The sequence below is a fragment of the Syngnathoides biaculeatus genome, chromosome 12 (assembly GCF_019802595.1).
Source record: "Syngnathoides biaculeatus isolate LvHL_M chromosome 12, ASM1980259v1, whole genome shotgun sequence".
Lineage (NCBI taxonomy): Eukaryota > Metazoa > Chordata > Actinopteri > Syngnathiformes > Syngnathidae > Syngnathoides > Syngnathoides biaculeatus.
In genome coordinates this window covers 26,684,340-26,702,430 of record NC_084651.1, presented here as the reverse complement: position 1 = coordinate 26,702,430, position 18,091 = coordinate 26,684,340, and the positions used below count along the sequence as shown (strand labels likewise).

Sequence of the window (18,091 nt, the reverse complement as noted above, 5' to 3'; positions counted from 1 at the left end):
CAACACAACACAAAACAATAACAAACTAACTTTAAATAGAAGTACAAGGACAGTTTAGTAGAGTGTAACATGAGCTAACTGGCCAAACGACGTATAGTCACCAAAGTCGAATGAATGTTCCAATTAGGTGAATGGTATTTCCAGCGAATGTTCTAAGTAGGCGAATGTTCTGGAAATGTTCAAAAGACGAAGGCGGAAGGCAGTGTGTGGCCTGTTTACTTGTATACTTCTCCGAAAGCAGCAGTGGGAGTGGTAGTAAGAAGCTCCATCAACAGCCACCCTCTTCCTTAATAGGCACTTCTCGAACATCCCAGAAATCTGCGTCCAATGAAGTAATAGAGTCCCCATCCCTCAGAACATAACAAAGGATCTGCATCATAATAATTTAATAAAGTACGTAAGTAACAAAGTATGTAAGAAAGAAAATTAAAAGAATAAAGAATAAATAACTAAAATAAAAATACAGACACATAACACAGCTCTAGATTTATTTCGATAACATCCATGATATTTTCTTCACCTGGCATGAGTCCTCCTGAATACGCTACATACACAACACTTGTAAAATGATTAGGAAATCGAACAATTATGGGCCAGTCATTTAGAATATTTCATCGAGTCCCTCATCCTCCTCGTCGGCCCACTCGTCAGTGTCTGTATTGGAGTCTGGTGTCAGTAGTTAAGTGATGCGCATATCGTATAATTATGGCTCAAAACGATATGGTAAAATGGCCTTTGTTGCTTCACCTGCTTCTGAGATGTTTTCTTCCTCAAAAAGACCTTCTGTCTCAGAAGGGGCATAAGAAAAATCTGAAAATTGCTCTCGTTCATCTGCCATTGCATTTGGCACACCGTGTTTTCAGTGCCGAGGGTTCCAGTGTGATGTCTGCACATGGCGTCACAGCCTGCCATCGTGATACGCATTGTATCGAGTCAGACTGACGCTTTTATGAACCGCTACCAGCTCACTTTTTCCAACTCGTATTATCATCAAAGTGATTAATATTATTTGTAGTTTTGAGAACAATACCCATTTTAACTTTGATTTTTGTGTCACGAGCACTTTAAAGAGCATTGGGCCACTCTGTCCACGGGGTTTGCAGTTCTCATGGATCTGACTCAGAAGAGGAGATTAGTTGACCGGCTGCCACCTTTTGCCCCTGTTGCGTTGGTGTGCCCTTGGTCCACCACACACTCCTGTTTTGGCAGTGCGCCGCCCAGTCCTCTGCCTCGTGCTCCTGTGCTTTCAGTGCCCGGCCTGCGACATCTGCCTACCGCTACTGTTTCATCAGTGCCTGCCTCACAGCATCCACCTCTCGCTCCTGACCGCTGACCGCCTCAACTAAAAATATGTTCGGTTTGCTTCAGGGATGAGACCTAGTAATGCTGTGAACAGACCAAAGATGATGACGCACACATGACTAACAAGGGTTCAGGAAAATAATTTAAATTTGTGGCAAAGGTGGGTCCTGGTGTTCCCCCCCACTCCCCATAAGTACCCAAATCCCTGGCAGAACCCTACTCATTCATCCTGATTTATTTTGCACTTTAACAACAACCACAGCTATATGGAAAACAAAAAAGAATAATTAAATTAATAATAATACAATCGTAATGGGCAGAGGTACAGCTGTAAAGCGTTGGCCTCACAGTTCTGGGATAGGCTCCAGCACTCCCGCGACCCTTGGGAGAATAAGCGGCTCAGAAAATGGATGGATTATTATGTTTCAATTAAAATAATGTTGTAAATTAATCAATGCAATTGCCAGTGTTCGTTCTGATAAGAATGGGACGCACAATGGCAATAAACTCCTCTTTCAACATAAGATCCAACAAAAAACATGTCAAAGTCAATAGCACAAAAATCTTGACTACATTTAAAAATATATATATTCATGGGTGGAAAGGAGGCTCAGTCATGACTTAAATGAAAAAATAAGCAATTTTGAAATTATTGTGCAATGCTATAGTTTATGTTTGTTTGTCCATGGCAAGATACATTTTAGCTCGTGTTATTAAGATTCAAAGGGATACTCACATTTGCATTGTGGGGCATTTCAACTGTGACTCAATAAATCAATCAAAAAATTATTCGATTAACATTTTTTGGACCAACATTAAAAGCCTACTTGATCAACACACAAACCAACACTAAATTGCATTCATTTTGCATATTTAAGTCAATCAACCAAAAAAACCCACAATCAAAACAATACCAGTGGCCCTTGTGCTTGTGCACGTTTGGTGCCGATAAAGACCAACAATGGAGGTTGTTCTCCGTTTGGTGTTGTTTCTTCTTGACTTGTATATTATTATAGAAAAAGACAAACTCTTTAAGAAAAAGTTTATTTTCCAATTGAATATTTTCCCCAATGCTGTCCATTCTGTGACAGTTCCATATGCCCGTCATATCGAGTAGTAAGTAGAGATAACTGGTACGCAAGCCGCGATGCAATTAAGATATCTGGAATAAATGCAAACTAATGTGATGCCATGTTATTATTACATAAGTTTTTTTTGGATGACTATAGGTTTGTCCACTACATCCTGATTACTGTGACCCCAAGGGTGAAGGCTGAAACTTGTACACAAGAAACGATGACTCATTATGTGGTATAAGTTTACCTTTTTTTCTGCCATCTGCAGATTTCCCACAAGCTCATGAATTTATGCATCTGACAGCACTATTTAAAGCACCCCAGAGTCCAAACAGGCTTGATTTGAAGTCTTTCTGCCTGACACTAAGGTAAATTACAAATCATCATCACAAATGTATTATTTATTTATGTGCTATTAACATTGGTGGCACGTTGGAGCACTGGTTAGAGCGTTGGCCTCGCAGTTCAGAGGACTGGGGTTCAAATCCTGCCGGTTTGCATGTGTGTGAGCTTTCTTCCTCGCAGACCCCAGAAATCATCCGTTAATTGGTGACTCAAAATTTCCCTTCGGTGTTAGTGCGATTGTTGTTTGTCTTTATGTGCCCTGAGATTGCCTGGCAACCAGTTCACGGTGTACCCCGCCCCCTGCCCGATAATAGCTGAGATAGGCTTCCCGAACTCCCGTGACCCTTGTGAGGATGAGCAGCTCAGAAAATGGATGGACTATTATATTTTAATTAAAAATATGTCCTGTCAATTTACACTCAACAGATGTCACCAATATGGGCTTTAGTTCTGCTCTCCTTACTTCCTGGTACATCTTATGGTAAGTTATTGTTGGATTTTAAGCGCCAGAGACCTATATGATGTTTTTTGTTTTGTGTATTATACAGGAGCATCTATACAGGGTCAGGTCCTATGGCACCAGGTCTCTATCAATATAACAGGAGCTCAAACTACGTAAAAATGAGCATAAAACCTGACACTGAAGAGGTAAAAATATTATTGTCGGTTGTAAAATTAATATTTATGGGCACATAAAAAAGTGAGAGGGCGCACACACTTATATGGTCGCTTACTTTTGGAAAAGCACCTTTCACTTTCTGATTTCCGTTCTGTTTGCTCTCGATTCTGATTTTTTCGCCCTGGGTTCAATAGTGTGCCTGTCTTTCAGCATAAATGGAGGAGGACCTTGTGTCACATTCATTACACTAAAGCGGGAATATTTGCTATTTGATGGACTAAAAGTCTTACATTTTCTTCTGATGCTGTGGCCCCATGTCCAAGTAGATAACAATTGGAGATAGCCAAGTTTTAATTGATGACGTCAGGCCAGGTAAAACTGGAAGCAAGCGTAGCTCAGTGAAAAATCGAAAGCAAGTAGAAAATCACACTGAGAAAGCAGAAATCAGAATTGAGAGCAAAATGAACAGAAGTGAGTGTGGAAATCAGAAAGTGATCGGTGCGTTACCAAAAATGAGCGAGCATTTTAATTGTGTGCGCCCCCTTGCTTTCTTATGTGCCCACCATAATAATTTTATACCCCACGATATTTTTCACTCTTCACCTTCAGTTTTCATGCTTGTGTCTATAGTTTGAGCTCTCTTGTCATTGATAGCGACCTGACGCCATAAATCTGTACCATACTGAGTACCATAGAGAACGTATTTTAAGCAGTTTGATTTAAAAATTGAAACTAGCATTTTATTGTTTTTAAACTGTTCACTTTGTACTGGGTTTGGTGGAATGTGTTATATTCATTTTTCAATATTAAAGTAGTGGTTCACAGCTGAATTTCATGCAGCTAGAGTGGAGCCAGATTACTGGTCATGAATAATTGGTGTTCTGCACAAGTCAAACTAAGTCAGTTTGGCAACGGCTCCAGCCTGCCAAGGATTATAATTTCTTATCTCGACTTAGAGTTCCTCGTGGAGCTCCATTGAGAAAAATTGTGAAGATTTGTTCAAGTTCCCCAGAAGTCACCCAAGACAGGATCCAGCTCCCTGCAACTCTGAACAGAATGAAGGGCATTGAAATGGATGAATGAACAGAAAGTTCCACTGAGAGATAGAATCAGACAGTGCCTGTGGTCATATTTTCAGTGTAACTGTTCGTCCTCCATTTCTGCAGCTGCTGAGATCTGTTTTGGTGAGCTTGGTTGCTTTAATGACCTGCCACCATGGGGGGGAACTGCCCAGCGACCGCTGCCGGTCCTACCGTGGGCCCCTGAGAAATTAGCCACCCGCTTCCTTCTTTTCACCCAGAGAAACAGTTACTACCAGGCAAGAATGAGGCTCCCTTTTTCATTTTTATTCCTTTCACGTTTGAAAATGCAAATATGGTATGTGATTTCTTTATAAAGTTACCATTGTTAAAAAGTGTTTTTAGCTGCTGTTGAATCTTACAGGAGATCAAGACAGACTCAACCATTAAGGCATCAAACTACGGTGCCATGAGAAAAACTCGTTTCATCATTCATGGTTATCTGAAAAAAGATGATGAAGACTGGCCACAAGAGATGTGCAGGGTCAGAAAAGTCTTTGAATCACCCTACTTAAAATGATTAGTTCCTGCAGACAGATATTGCCATTGTCAGATCAAATTTTTTTGTGTTTAAGAGCAGAAATTTCAAGTTTTAGAAAAATGTCAACAGTGATAGGCAATTATTTAGGGCAGTGGTCCCCAACCACTGGACCAGGAAAGACTGACAGATTGAAGTTATTGTTTTCTTCAGACCAGGAGAAGGTGCCCCCCCCCCACAACCCAACCCATTAAAGAATAGATTCCGGTTGGAAATAGTTTCCGGTCTGAGAACAAGGGTTGTACTTTCCTCGAAAAAAGTTTTGGGCCTAGTTTTGGAGAACATTCATTGCAATATATTTTCTTTTTTTTGGGGGGGGGGATAATATCAGGAAACAACCCCTTAAGTTCTAAAAGTAAATATTTAATATTGTTTGAAGAAAGTGACAATAGCATTTCTCTATCTAGGTTATGCTGAGATGGGAGAATGTGAACTGCATCGCTGTTGAGTGGAAAAATGGTGTGAGGACTCAATATGCCCAGGCAGCCAATAATGGTAGAGTGCTGGCTGCACAGGTGGCAGCCATGATGATGTTTCTCATGGTAAGTTCCTTGTCCCTTCACACTCCATCCACAGATCAGCATTCTGAGAGATTATTGCCTGTCAAAATAGAGATTGGAATATAAAGTGAATAAATGAAAACTTGGTAAGAGGGCATAGTATTTTAGCTTTTAAGGCAGTTTTATAGACTTGCAGTCCCGGTTTATGTAAAGAGAAAGAAAAATTATTACTCTTTTGTTTGTATGTATTAGGGGTGCGACTTGATGAAAAACAAATTACTGCAGTTAGAGGGTTCTTAATTAGTTCATATTGATTAATAGCATTTTAATCATACAACAAAATTTGTCCTAAAAGCAACATGGTTTCATTTAAATGGTTTTCAGTGTACCCATATAATAGTGTTCAAAATAATAACAGTCCAATATGACTAACCAGATTAATCCACATTTTCAGTATATGTTTTATTGGTACATGAAAAAGAAGTTACCAGTAGGTACAGTAGACTCAGAAAACCAACAAGACCCAGCATTAATGATATACACCAGGGGTGCTCAAGATCTACTTCTCAAGCATCCAGCCTCTCGCGATTGACGGGGTGAGGAGGGGTGGTTGGGGGTTGGGGGATGGCGTGTTTATTTGTTTGTTTATTTATTAAGAATGACCAATGAATGACAAAGATCTACCCACTACAAAAATGCAAAACATATTTATTTTAAAGTATATTTAGGATTCTTTATCAGGGCTCAAAATTAACGATTGCCCTATTCCCCAATTCCCCGACTTGCCTGAAAAGCATCATTGGGCAAGTAAATGTACGGCACGTTTGCCCGACCGGGCAAGTGGAAATTTTCACAACAATATCGTAATTTCGCATTTATTAAAAAATTATGTCCGAGTCAATAGTTTTTATAATTCACGGCCGACATTGCATGAAAGAACGTGACAACAACTTAACATACGAATTTCTGTTTCACTGGAGCTTCACTGAACAAGCCAATGAGCTGCCTTCTTCTATGGCGTAATGGCCGCCTTGTGCTTTGGTCAAGAATGGGTTGTTTTCACGTGATGTCACCTGTTGGCCTGCCTGAAATGGCGGCCATTTTCGATCCCTGAGCTCCGTGACTTATACGTAGGCAAGGTGGGCGACATTATGTTTCGAACTGCATTTATTGAAGACGCGACCGACAGAACATCAAGCCTAGACTGACTATTAGGCTACTTGGCATAAACACATCATGGGACTTAGGAATGCGTACCAAAGGCGCAGCATTGTGCCCTTGATCTTTTATTCTGTGACACAAATCACGAAGGAGGAGCACTTACCTGTATGCTAACACAGAAAACGAAAGCCAGTGGACTATGATTTTTTTTAATATCGAGGCAAACTCCATTTATTAGATTTTTTTTCAAAAAGTAAAACCTGTATATTACTTCACCACAAGCAAAGCAAAATTTTATTATTTGTTTAAAGTTTGATGACAATGCCAGAAAGACAAAAGAATAAACACATCCAGTATTTCACAAAATTTCTCGAATCTTTCAAGTGACTAACAAAAAAGGATCTTAACTGTAATGTTGGCCTTCTGAAAAGAGTATTGATTAAGCTTGTTAGCTTACCTTGGTGAAACATAAGCACGATGGAGGTTGAGACTGAGCAGCAGGATAGCAGCGTCTGGCAATCGTCCACAAAGCCAGGTCTCCGCGAAGCACAGAGTCGCAGAACGTCCAAAGTTTTCCATCGGAAGTGTTAGAAGATGTCCCTGCGTACACAGCGGGATTTGTGTACCGGATTGCGAGGCTTTGAAGAGCGCGCCAACTAGCAACTCTGGAAAAAGCTTCAGCAAATTGCCGAGAGTTGTCGAAAAAAAGTCAGAAGAAAAGTCAGAAGAAGGCTCTCTGATGGTGAGCAAGTCCTCTCTTGTGTACCTGAGTCTTGAGACGCCCGTGAAACACAAAAACACAAACTGTAACCGAGAGCATTCCGTAGACTTCCACACTCGTACACGTTAGGTCGAGAGGTTAAATGGCGGCGCACGGTGGCACAGCAAAAAAAAAGACATCAGTGAAAACAACCCATAGCTTAGTATTAGTTATCGTAGAATATAGACTCGATTAGAGGTGCTCAATGTGTCGATCGAGATCAAGTTGGCAATTAAGGTCGATCGCGACAGTGTGCCGAAAAAAAAATACGTCAGCCGTATTTACGCTAGTCAAAGTCCCCCCCGCCCCCTCACTTATTAGTAAAGAAATCTTATCAAACATTAGTATGGATACTGGAGCAAAGAAGACAAAAACATATCACTTTCACTCAGAGAGGGAGGCAGACCTTTTTTTTTCACAATGGTATTTTCGAAGCACATTTGCCTCACCTGCCAGTGAAGTGAAATGTGTAGTATTTTCAAACTGTTTATGTAACAGACATTCCGCTGAAAAGCAAGCTGAGAATAAAAAAGGGAACGAAGTAAAATCTCAACTGGCCACAAACCAGTCACTTTTCACACAATATAGTTCAACAGCCGCCATAGAAGCATAGGGTTTGTCACATCACCATTAATAATAAGAAGTCCTTCCAAGATGGAGAGATTGTAAAAGAAGCATAGCTGACTCATTGTTCCGATCTTTTAAAAATAAGGCGGATTATCTTCAATAAAAGCTCTACAGCTGTAACGGCGTACAATTGAACGGTACTGTGAAGCCATGGCTGTTGACTGTAGAGACTCAAACCAATTTTGTACAGACTATTTTGTTTCTAGGATTTACCAATCCTTTGACTCACTAAACATAGATATTTAATTGTATGACCACAGTTGTCTTTTTTTTTTTATAACTTATTCACATCTGTGTGGCATGGAGCCAACCAACTTGTTGTGGCACCTTTCAGCTGTTATTCTGAATCAGAATTGGAATCAGAATCAGCTTTACTGGCAAATTGTGTAACAACACACAAGGAATTTGTCTATGGCAGTCAGTGCTGCCCTGGTACGGCATTCAGAACAAATCAAGAATAAACATTCAATTAATCGGAACTATTCCTTATAAGAGTCACAGATGTTTTGACTTACATTGATCGGTAAACACTTACCTGACGGAAGGAGCTGGAAAAGCGGGTGGCCATGAAGTGGATTGTCCGAAAGGATCCTGCCCGCTCTAAACCTAGTTCAAGTGGCGTGCAAGTCTTAAAGGGCAAGTAAGGTGCTGCTGACAATTCCAGTGGATCTTCAACTTCCTGACTCGCAGGACTCAGCAGGTGGGGTGGGGGACACCACCTCATCCACACGCACAATCAGCACCGGGGCATCCCAAGTTTGTGTCCTCTCCTCTCTGCTCGTCTTTTTCTACACAAACGACTGCACTTCGAGGCACCCGACTGTCAAACTCCTGAAATTCGACAATGACACCACAGTCATCGGCCCTATCAAAGACGCCGATGAGTCTGCATATTGACATGAAGTGGCGAGACTTAAGACTGTAGAGATGATTGTGGACTTCAGGGGGCATCCTTCACCACAGCTGCCCCTGAGGCTGTCCAACTGTCTTGTGTCAACCGTCGAGACCTTCAAGTTCTTGGAAATTAAAGTCTCACTAGACCTAAATGGGAGACAAACATCAACTCTATCCTTAAAACAAAACAAACAAACAAAAAAAAAAAAAACAGCAAAGGATATACTTCTTGTAGCTTCTGAGGAAGCATGGCCTGTCACAAGAGCTGCTGAGGCAGTTCTACATAGCGGTCATGCAATCAGTGCTGTGTACCCCCATTACACTCTGGTTTGGGGCTGCCACAAAAAACGGACAAATTCAGACTGCTCCACAGGAAAACTGATATTGCAGTAACAATAGCTGTGAATGTATCAAGGCTGCTCGCTGAATTTTCAGACACTCCAGTCTGTGTCGTCAGCGCAGTTTTGAAGTTTTAATTTAGGCTCGTTGGTCCACTTTTTAAGTGAATTTACCAAATGCTTCACACACTTAAATGCTTGCGTGTATATAGGTATTAAGTAGACTAAGCAGTGATCAGAGGACCCTAGGGGAATTGTGCAATATGGGTTTTTAATGGAAGTATAACAGTGTTTAGAGCAGGGGTGCTTGGTCGATCATGAGGCAGTTTTGGTCCATCGTGAGACGGCGTACCAAAAACAAAGAAAACATGCTTTTTGAACATTTCGGCAGCACATTGAACTTTCTCTCACAATGACTCACTGCTCGAGCACAGACTTTCCTGCATAGTTAGCCTTACACCGCCCCCCTCCAGTCTTAAAGGAGTACACTCGTAATTACAAATGTTACACTACATACGGAGCCCATCAATGTGGTTTATAATGACAGCGCCCACCACCGGTGCTTTAGTTAGCAAAAGAGTCGGGGCAACGTAGCGCAAAGACGAGCTAGACATGCAGCATAACCCTAACCCTAACTGTGTACTGTGGCTTTAAGAGTTTGGGGTTAGGGTTAGTCTTAGTCTTGGGGTCATCTTATAAACTGTCTGTGGCCCCTGGACCCCAAAAGAACAATCATACTCTCATCAGTCCACACAATGTTCCTTCATTTTTCTTTCAGCCCCAGTTGATGTGTTCTTTCGCAAATTGTAGCTTCTTCTGCATGTTTTTTATGTTTTTTTTTACTTTTATTTTTTTAACAGAGGGACTTTGTGGGGGATTCTTGTAAATATATTAGCTTCACACAGACGTCTTCTCGCTGTCGCAGTACTTACAGGCAACTCCAGACTGTCTTTGATCATCCTCGAGCTAATTATTGACCAAGCCTTTGCCATTCTGGTTATTCTGCAGTCCATTTTGATGGTTGTCTGCGGTTTTCTGCCACGAGTCTTTGGTTTTGCTCTCCACTATAAGGCATGAGAGATCATTTTATCTGAACAGCCTATACTTTTGTGACACCTTGTTATAAGGTTTCTCCTTTCCAGTCAAACTTTTAATCAAACTACGCTGTTCTTCTGAACAATGTTTAATGTTAATGTTTCAACAGGATTTTCAGCCTCTATACGACCAATGTGTTTAGTCTGCAATGCCGGCAGTATGTCAGATTCATTTCCAGTGAGAGATGGAGTCCATCAAGGCTGTCCTTCGTTACCAATTCTGTTCATTACCTTCATGGTCAGAATTCCTAGACAGAGCCCAGGAATTGAGGGGGTCGTCAGTATTACAACTCAGCCTTATGCAGATGAAGAAGAAGAAGATGCAGAATCAACTTTATTGTCATAAACATTCATGCATCTGCATCAAATTTGTTCTTTGCATTTTACCCATCACGTTTAACACACACAATTGTTCGTGGAAAACTTTGGAGCTGGTGCAGCTGAGGCGCCTGGAGAGCAGTTCGGGAATCAGTGTCTTGCTCAAGAACACCACAACCGTGAGTCCCGGGGATGGTCCAGTCTTGTACCTAGATCACCCATGGTGGCAGGCGAGATGATGTGGTTCTGATGGCTACATGAAGCTGTGATCTTCAGCTCTCACTGAAGGGATCATAGTGGGAGCTCAACAGGCAGTTTGGTGCAGAGTGTGCAGTGACACAGACTATTTATCGGTCTGTCAAGGTGAATAAGGAGGTGAAAGGGAAAGATCTAGATTTCCTGGTTGATCTAGGTTTCTACTCTCATTTATTGTCATGATCTGTGGGTCGTGACTGAAAGAACAAGACTGTGGATACAGGGGGACGAAATGAATTTCCCCCACAGGGTGTCTGAGGTCTCGCTTTGTAGTTCGATGAGGAGAGTTCAGCGCTGCACTACTAGCTGCAAACTACCTTTGTTTTAATTTCCTGCAGAACACATTAGTTGTAGTCTCTTCACTGATCTTTGCTCTGGCATAAGCATTAACATGATCAAAGACATTATAGCAACCTTCACTGCTTTTCTGATACCCATCCATGTTTAAGGTAAAGGATCATGTGTTGTTAAAACTGTTTTTAACACATAGTTAATGCGATACATTTTTTTAATGGGTCAATTAACGCATTCATTTCGACAGCTTTAGTACGTATGTGTGCGTGTATGTGTGTGTACATTATGTACCTGTACGTATGTTTGTGTGCACATGGGTGGATTAGTGAATTTGAATGAATGAATGAATTAATTAATTAATATTTATTCAGTTAATTTATTTATTTAATTTAATTTATTAATTTAGTCATACAAATCAATTGTGAAATGATGATGTATGACTGCTGCTATCATAATGATTGTTTGAGGTTGAATGACAGTGATGTTAACAGCTTGAGGTTCAGTATGATTAACTTGAATGAATATATTTCCCGGCCCAGGATAACTACAAGCAGATGGCAAATAAGTTTCATATTATTGGTCATAGCCTTGGCGCTCATGTTGCTGGAGAAATTGGAAGCAAGATCAGTGGTCTTGCACGCATCACAGGTAAACCTGACACAAAAAAATAAACATCAAACAGAAATACAGCACGTCCACCTACAGTATATGTTCTACATTTGTACATACTGTATAACATTTTTACCTCATATATGACACAATAAGGGCTATCAATCTTAAAGCAAAGTCTCAAAATTAATCACAACAAAATTATCACATTAATCATCTAATAACTCAGATTAGTCAAAACTCATTTTGACTACACGCTTAACCTTAACCTTGGATGGATATCTGAAATGCAGTGGACTTTGCTATAATGTTAGTGATCAGAGAACTGAACTCTGTTTTCATCGAAGCACAAGTTTAACATACCATTCCAAAACCAAATATGTGGTGTATTTGGCATGTGATGCATTGCATTTAATCATAATTTAAAAAGTTAAAAAAGTTTTTTTATTTTGATTTGAAAAACTGAATGATTGACAGCCACAGAATTATTTTACACATAATATTAACATTGTTGAGTAAAAGAACCTTAACGGTGCCAGCTCACATTATGCAATCCTTCTTGTCTGTCATTGCAGGACTTGACCCAACTGAGCCGTACTTCCATGACACAAATGTAGCAGTACACTTGGACAAAACTGATGCCAATTTTGTTGATATCATTCACACTGATGGACATCCTTTCTACTCCAAACTTGGTACCCATTATTGATGGTGAAAATATTTGAAGTGGACGTTGAATTGATGGGTTGAAAAGCATATAGTCAAGAGCAATATTTGTACTATTTTAATCAACTCAGTCTAGTTGTATATTGGACAAGTTCAATGGGGCTTCATCTAGTGCCGATTAGGGACCACACTCATCAACTATATTCCAAACATAACCTGAGCAAACCTGGAAAATCGGTTTGCAGACTTCCTGTGTATGGTGCAATAACGAGCATAACAAATTGTTGACATAATGGTTTGAAGCTAAAATACTGTTTTCTTTATGACTAGTGTCTTTGGACAAATTAAATGTATGTACTATAATGTATTAATGTAATGTATTTACAGTATGGAAATCTGATATGTAATCATGAGTGAAGTCTAGAAATTGGATATTGTCATCTTTAGTGGGTCTTGAAAATATCTTGTGTAAAACAAAAGACTAGATTTTTCAATGAGGTGTAATGGAAAAGGTACTGGATATACAGTGCCTTGTGAATGTATTCGGCCCCCTTGAACTTTTCAACCTTTTGCCATATTTCAGGCTTCACACATAAAGATATAAAATTTTCATTTTTTGTCAAGAATCAACAAGTGGGACACAATCGTGAAGTGGAACAAAATTTATTGGATATTTTATACTTTTTTAACAAATAAAAAACTGAAAAGTGGGCTGTGCAATATTATTCAGCCCCTTTACTTTCAGTGCAGCAAACTCACTCAAGAAGTTCAGTGAGGATCTCTGAATGATCCACTGTTGACTGATGATGATAAATAGAATCCACCTGTGTGTGAAGTCTCCGTATAAATGCACCTGCTCTGTGATAGTCTCAGGCTTCTGTTTAAAGTGCAGAGAGCATCATGAAGACCAAGGAACACACAAGGCGGGTCCGAGATACTGTTCTAGTGAAGTTTAAAGCTAGATTTGGATACAAAAAGATTTCCCAAACTTTAAACATCTTAAGGAGCATTGTGCAAGTAATCATATTGAAATGGAAGGAGTAACAGACCATTACAAATCTACCAAGACCCGGCCATCCCCCTAAACCTTCACCTCGAACAAGAAGAAGACTGATCAGAGATGCAGCCAAGAGGCCCATGATCACTCTGAATGAACTGCAGAGATCAACTACAGCTGAGGTGGGAGAGTCTGTCCATCGGACAACAATCACTTGTACAGTGCACAAATTTGGACTTTATGGAAGATTGGCAAGAAGAATGCCATTTCTCAAAGATATCCATAAAAAGTCTCATTTAAAGTTTGTCACAAGCCACCTAGGAGACACACCAAACATGTGGAAGAAGGTGCTCTGGTCAGATGAAACCAAAATCGAACTTTTTGGCCACCATGCAAAATGATATGTTGGGCGTAAAAGCAACAGAGCTCATCATGGTTTGGGCCTGCTTTTCTTCAGCAGGGACATGGAAGATAGTTCAAATTGATGGGAAGATGAATGGAGACAAGTACAGGACCATTCTGGAAGAAAACCTGTTTAGGTCTGCAAAAGACCTAAACTGGGATGGATATCTATTTTCCAACAGGACAATAATCCAAATCATAAAGCCAAATCTACAATGGAATAGTTTGCAAATAAACGTATCCAGGTGTTAGAATGGTCAAGTCAAAGTCCAGACCTGAATCCAATCGAGCTGAAGACTGCTGTTCACAAACGCTCTGCATCCAACCTCACTGAGCTCAAGCTGTTTTGCAAGGAAGAATGGGCAAAACTGATAGAGACATACCCCAAGCGACTTGCAGCTGTAATTGCTTTTGGTTTTCTCCAGGGACTCTGGTTTCTCCACAGATCCCAAAAACATGCATTAATTGAAGACTCTAAATTGCCCTGAGGTATGAATAGTGTCAGTGATGGTGTCGATCCCTGCCCTGCGACTGACTGGCGAACAGTTCAGGATGTAGTCCACCTTTTGCCCGAAGCTAGCTGGGATAGGCTCCAGCTTTCCTGCAAACCTTGTGAGGATAAGTGGCTTGGATAATGACACGACATGACAGTTTGAAATGTTGAAGATAAAGCATCAATCTTGATCAAAAGAAATTTAAAGTTGCTGATGATGCTGATCTGTTTTTGTTGTTGTTGTTGTAATTGGCAACTCATCAAATCCTTGAAACTATCCATGCATCCATTTTCTTTGCCGCTTATCCTCACGAGGGTCGTGGGGAGTGCTGGAGCCTATCCTAGCTGTCAATGGCCAGGAGGCAGGGTACACCCGAAACTAGTTGCCAGCCAATCGCAAGGCACATGGAGACAGACAACAATCACATTCACAATCACACTCAGGGGTAATTTTGAGTCTCCAATTAATGCTTGTTTTTGAGATGTGGCACGAAACTGGACTGCCCCGAGAAAAGCCCCGCAGGCACGGGGAGAACATGCAAACCCCACACAGGCGGGGCCGGAATTGAACCCTGGACCTCAGAACTGTGAGGCCATTGCTTTAGAGCTGCTCCACCATCCCACCGAATTAATAATCATGCCTTTGAGGAACATTTTCATGATTTTACAGCACTCACATGTAAATGATGTTGTTTTGGTTTCCAATATACAGGTCTTGGGATGTTCCAGCCCATTGGCCACATTGACTTTTACCCCAATGGAGGAGAACTAATGCCTGGTTGCAAAGCAAACAAAGGCAGTTCAACAAACCTGGATGCTATTTGGGAGGGTAAGATTAACTGGCATGCAATCGATACCTTAAAGTTAAAGTTTTTACCAAGGAGCAATGGTTATTACTGTCATGGTTGTATCATTCAAACATTTTAAGTACAGAAATATCACAAGTTCCGACCGAGGTGTAGACGTGAATTAGAGATTTCACACGATGTAGACTTCCATTAACTCAATTTATCAAGCACTTTAAATACAACCACAATATGAGGTCCCAATTGACCCCTCCGTGGATATTGCGCAATCCGTGTCACTGACCAATCAGAGGCCAGAGATCTGCATAAACCAAAGCCCGTTTTTGCTCCCGCCATTTTCTCAGACAACATTGCATGGTCCAGTATAGGTTTAGTTAGCGTTTTATCGCCTATTTGGGTTATTTAACAAAAAATATGGTGTAGTCACGGACTTTGTAATAGTGATGACAGGTATCCTGAAAGGCTAGTTGGTGGAGTTCGATTCGTACCCTTTCCAAAACCGAAGACCCAGTACGAAAAATGCCTTTGATGGATCAAACTTTGTGAAAACCGCATCATCAACTAAATCCATCTAATATCAACCGGAACACATGTGTTTGCACGAAGGTATGCCCTATATTTGATTTTCAATACCAGTCTCGTATAAATGAATTCGAAGTTCTTCGCTAGCATAACACTGCTGCGTGTGAACGATTGACACACTTATTCTTTGTTGAGCGATATTTAGCGATGATTGGACTGCACATACGTATTGATTTCTTGCTGGCTCGCGACCGAAGCTTAACCAGACTGTTTGCACGAAGATATGCCCTAAATTTGATTTTTAATACACGTCTCGTATAAGTGAATGAGACGTTCTCCGCTAGCATAACATTGCTACGTGTGAATGATTGACACACTTATTCTTTGTTGAAATCAGAAGCATGGCGTCTCTCTCAGTTAAGAATGTATTGTATTTAGAATCTATAATATATCGTTGATTTGAATGAAATCAGAAGCATGGAGTCTGTCTCAGTTCAGAATGTATTGTATTGTATTTGCCATTTTTATTGTTTGTCTTACGTCAGCGCACATGGCGTGACGTCACTTCAGGAGGGGTGGTTAAGTGCCCTGTACGGAGGGGTCAATTGTAAAGCTGCTAAAGCAAAAATAATAGAAACATTTTTTGACATGTAGATTGAAGTTGTGTTTACTATACCGGTGTGAAATTTAAAATCACCTTTCTGCACATTAAGAATAATATTAGTCGACTTAATAGTTAAATCGGCTTCACGGTTAGAAAGTGTTGGACTCACAGTTCTGAGGTCCTGGATTCAATCACGGCTCTGCCTGTGTGGAGTTTGCATGTTCTCCCTGTGTCTGTGTGGGTATTCTCCGCCCACTCCGGTTTCCTCCCACATTCCAAAAACATGCATCATTAATTGGACACCCTAAATTGCCCCCAGGTGTGATTGTGAGTGCGGCTGTTTGTCTTGATGTGCCCTGCGATTGGCTGGCAACCAGTTCAGGGTGTACTCTGATTCCTGCCCGTTGACAGGTGGGATAGGCAGCAGCACTCCTGCGACTTTTGTGAGGATAAGCGGGGATGTTTTTCACATTATCCTGGCAGGTGATGCCCAGGATGTGGCGCAGACAGCGCATGCGGAAAGCGCTAGGCTTTTGCTCCTATTTGGCTTTTATTGTCCATGCCTCACTTACATTAAGGAGAGTGCTTATAACACAGGCCTTATACACTGGGACTCTTGTGTGCTCTGTCAGCTTGGCATTTGTCCAAACTCTTGTTGAGTCTAGGTAGTATCGGAGCAGCTTTGCTAATGCGTCTGTCTGCTTCTGTGTCTAAAGAGAGAGAATCAGAGATGGTGGACCCCAGCTACTCCAAGTCATGAAAAACTTCCAGTGCTTGGTCAGAGAGTCAGATGTCAGGTGGAGAAACTATCTCCTGCCCCACGACTTATGTTTTTGCATGGCTGATTGTCAACCCAAAGGCCTTGCATGTCTGGCCGAGGAGATCCATAAGCAATTGAAATTCCTCTGCTGTATGGGTCGTGATTTCTTTGTCTGCAAAAAAGGAGCTCAAAAAGGCATTTCTGCAGGACCTTGGACTTGGCCTTTACTGGATATTGTTCAAACAAAGCTGGCCTCAGTGGCTGATCTGAAGGGGTGCTTCGGCAGGACAGTGAGAAATTTTCTGAACAATGTCAGAGCTAGGTACAGCCCTGTTTCACACCAATCTTGATCTTGAAACTCTTTGAGATAAATCCATCAAAGATGATGGTATCCGTCATGCCGTCATGATGATGTTCATCAGCCTGGGGGGGACATCCTATTTTTGGGAGGATCTTGAATAGGTCATCCTTGCTGACTTTATCGAAGGCATTCGCCGTGTCTATGAAGGCTACAAAGAGCGGCAGTCTTTGCTCTTTGCATTTCTCCTGCAGCTGTCTGAGGGAGAAGACCATGTTAATGGTGGACTTTTTGGCAAACAAGCCACACTGAGATTCAGGATAGATTCACTCTGCAAGCACTGGGAGTGTCTTTATCAGAATCACAATCATCTTTACTAGCCAACACACACAACGCACAAAGATTTTTTTTCCAGCAATCAGCGCTGCCCTAGTACGACATACAGAACAGGAAATAGAGAACAAGGAAAAACATAGCAACAAGAACAAGACATTGGTGTTTCTAGGAATTATTCCTTATAAAACGTTCAAGATGTGAAATCTATATAGATAAGTGTGTTAACAGTGTCAATTGTGCTAAGGGACAAGTTTAAGTGATGAATCGTGCGGTCTGCAAAATAAAGTAAAGTAAAGGGAAAGATGTTGTTCCCCAAAATCTCACAATACATGACTGCGGTCATCCTCTCCTTAATACAGTGCAGTCGTCCTGTCCTATCTGCAGAAAAACACCTCATA

The 18,091-nt window shown here is 41.0% G+C and overlaps 1 protein-coding gene across 3 annotated transcripts in view; it reads left to right on the top strand.

Moving 5' to 3' along the window:
- Positions 1-2,731: 2,731 nt before the first annotated feature.
- Positions 2,732-18,091, top strand: part of LOC133510175 (inactive pancreatic lipase-related protein 1-like) — a 50,483-nt gene continuing 35,123 nt past the window's right edge. For all 3 annotated transcript variants that reach the window (XM_061837936.1, XM_061837934.1, XM_061837935.1), the window contains exons 1-8: positions 2,732-2,746; positions 3,150-3,204; positions 4,509-4,660; positions 4,786-4,905; positions 5,367-5,501; positions 11,740-11,848; positions 12,385-12,504; positions 15,080-15,196. In XM_061837936.1, the coding sequence (XP_061693920.1) occupies positions 3,150-3,204; positions 4,509-4,660; positions 4,786-4,905; positions 5,367-5,501; positions 11,740-11,848; positions 12,385-12,504; positions 15,080-15,196 (808 nt within the window). In that variant the 5' untranslated portion in view covers positions 2,732-2,746. The remainder of the gene's footprint in view (positions 2,747-3,149; positions 3,205-4,508; positions 4,661-4,785; positions 4,906-5,366; positions 5,502-11,739; positions 11,849-12,384; positions 12,505-15,079; positions 15,197-18,091) is intronic.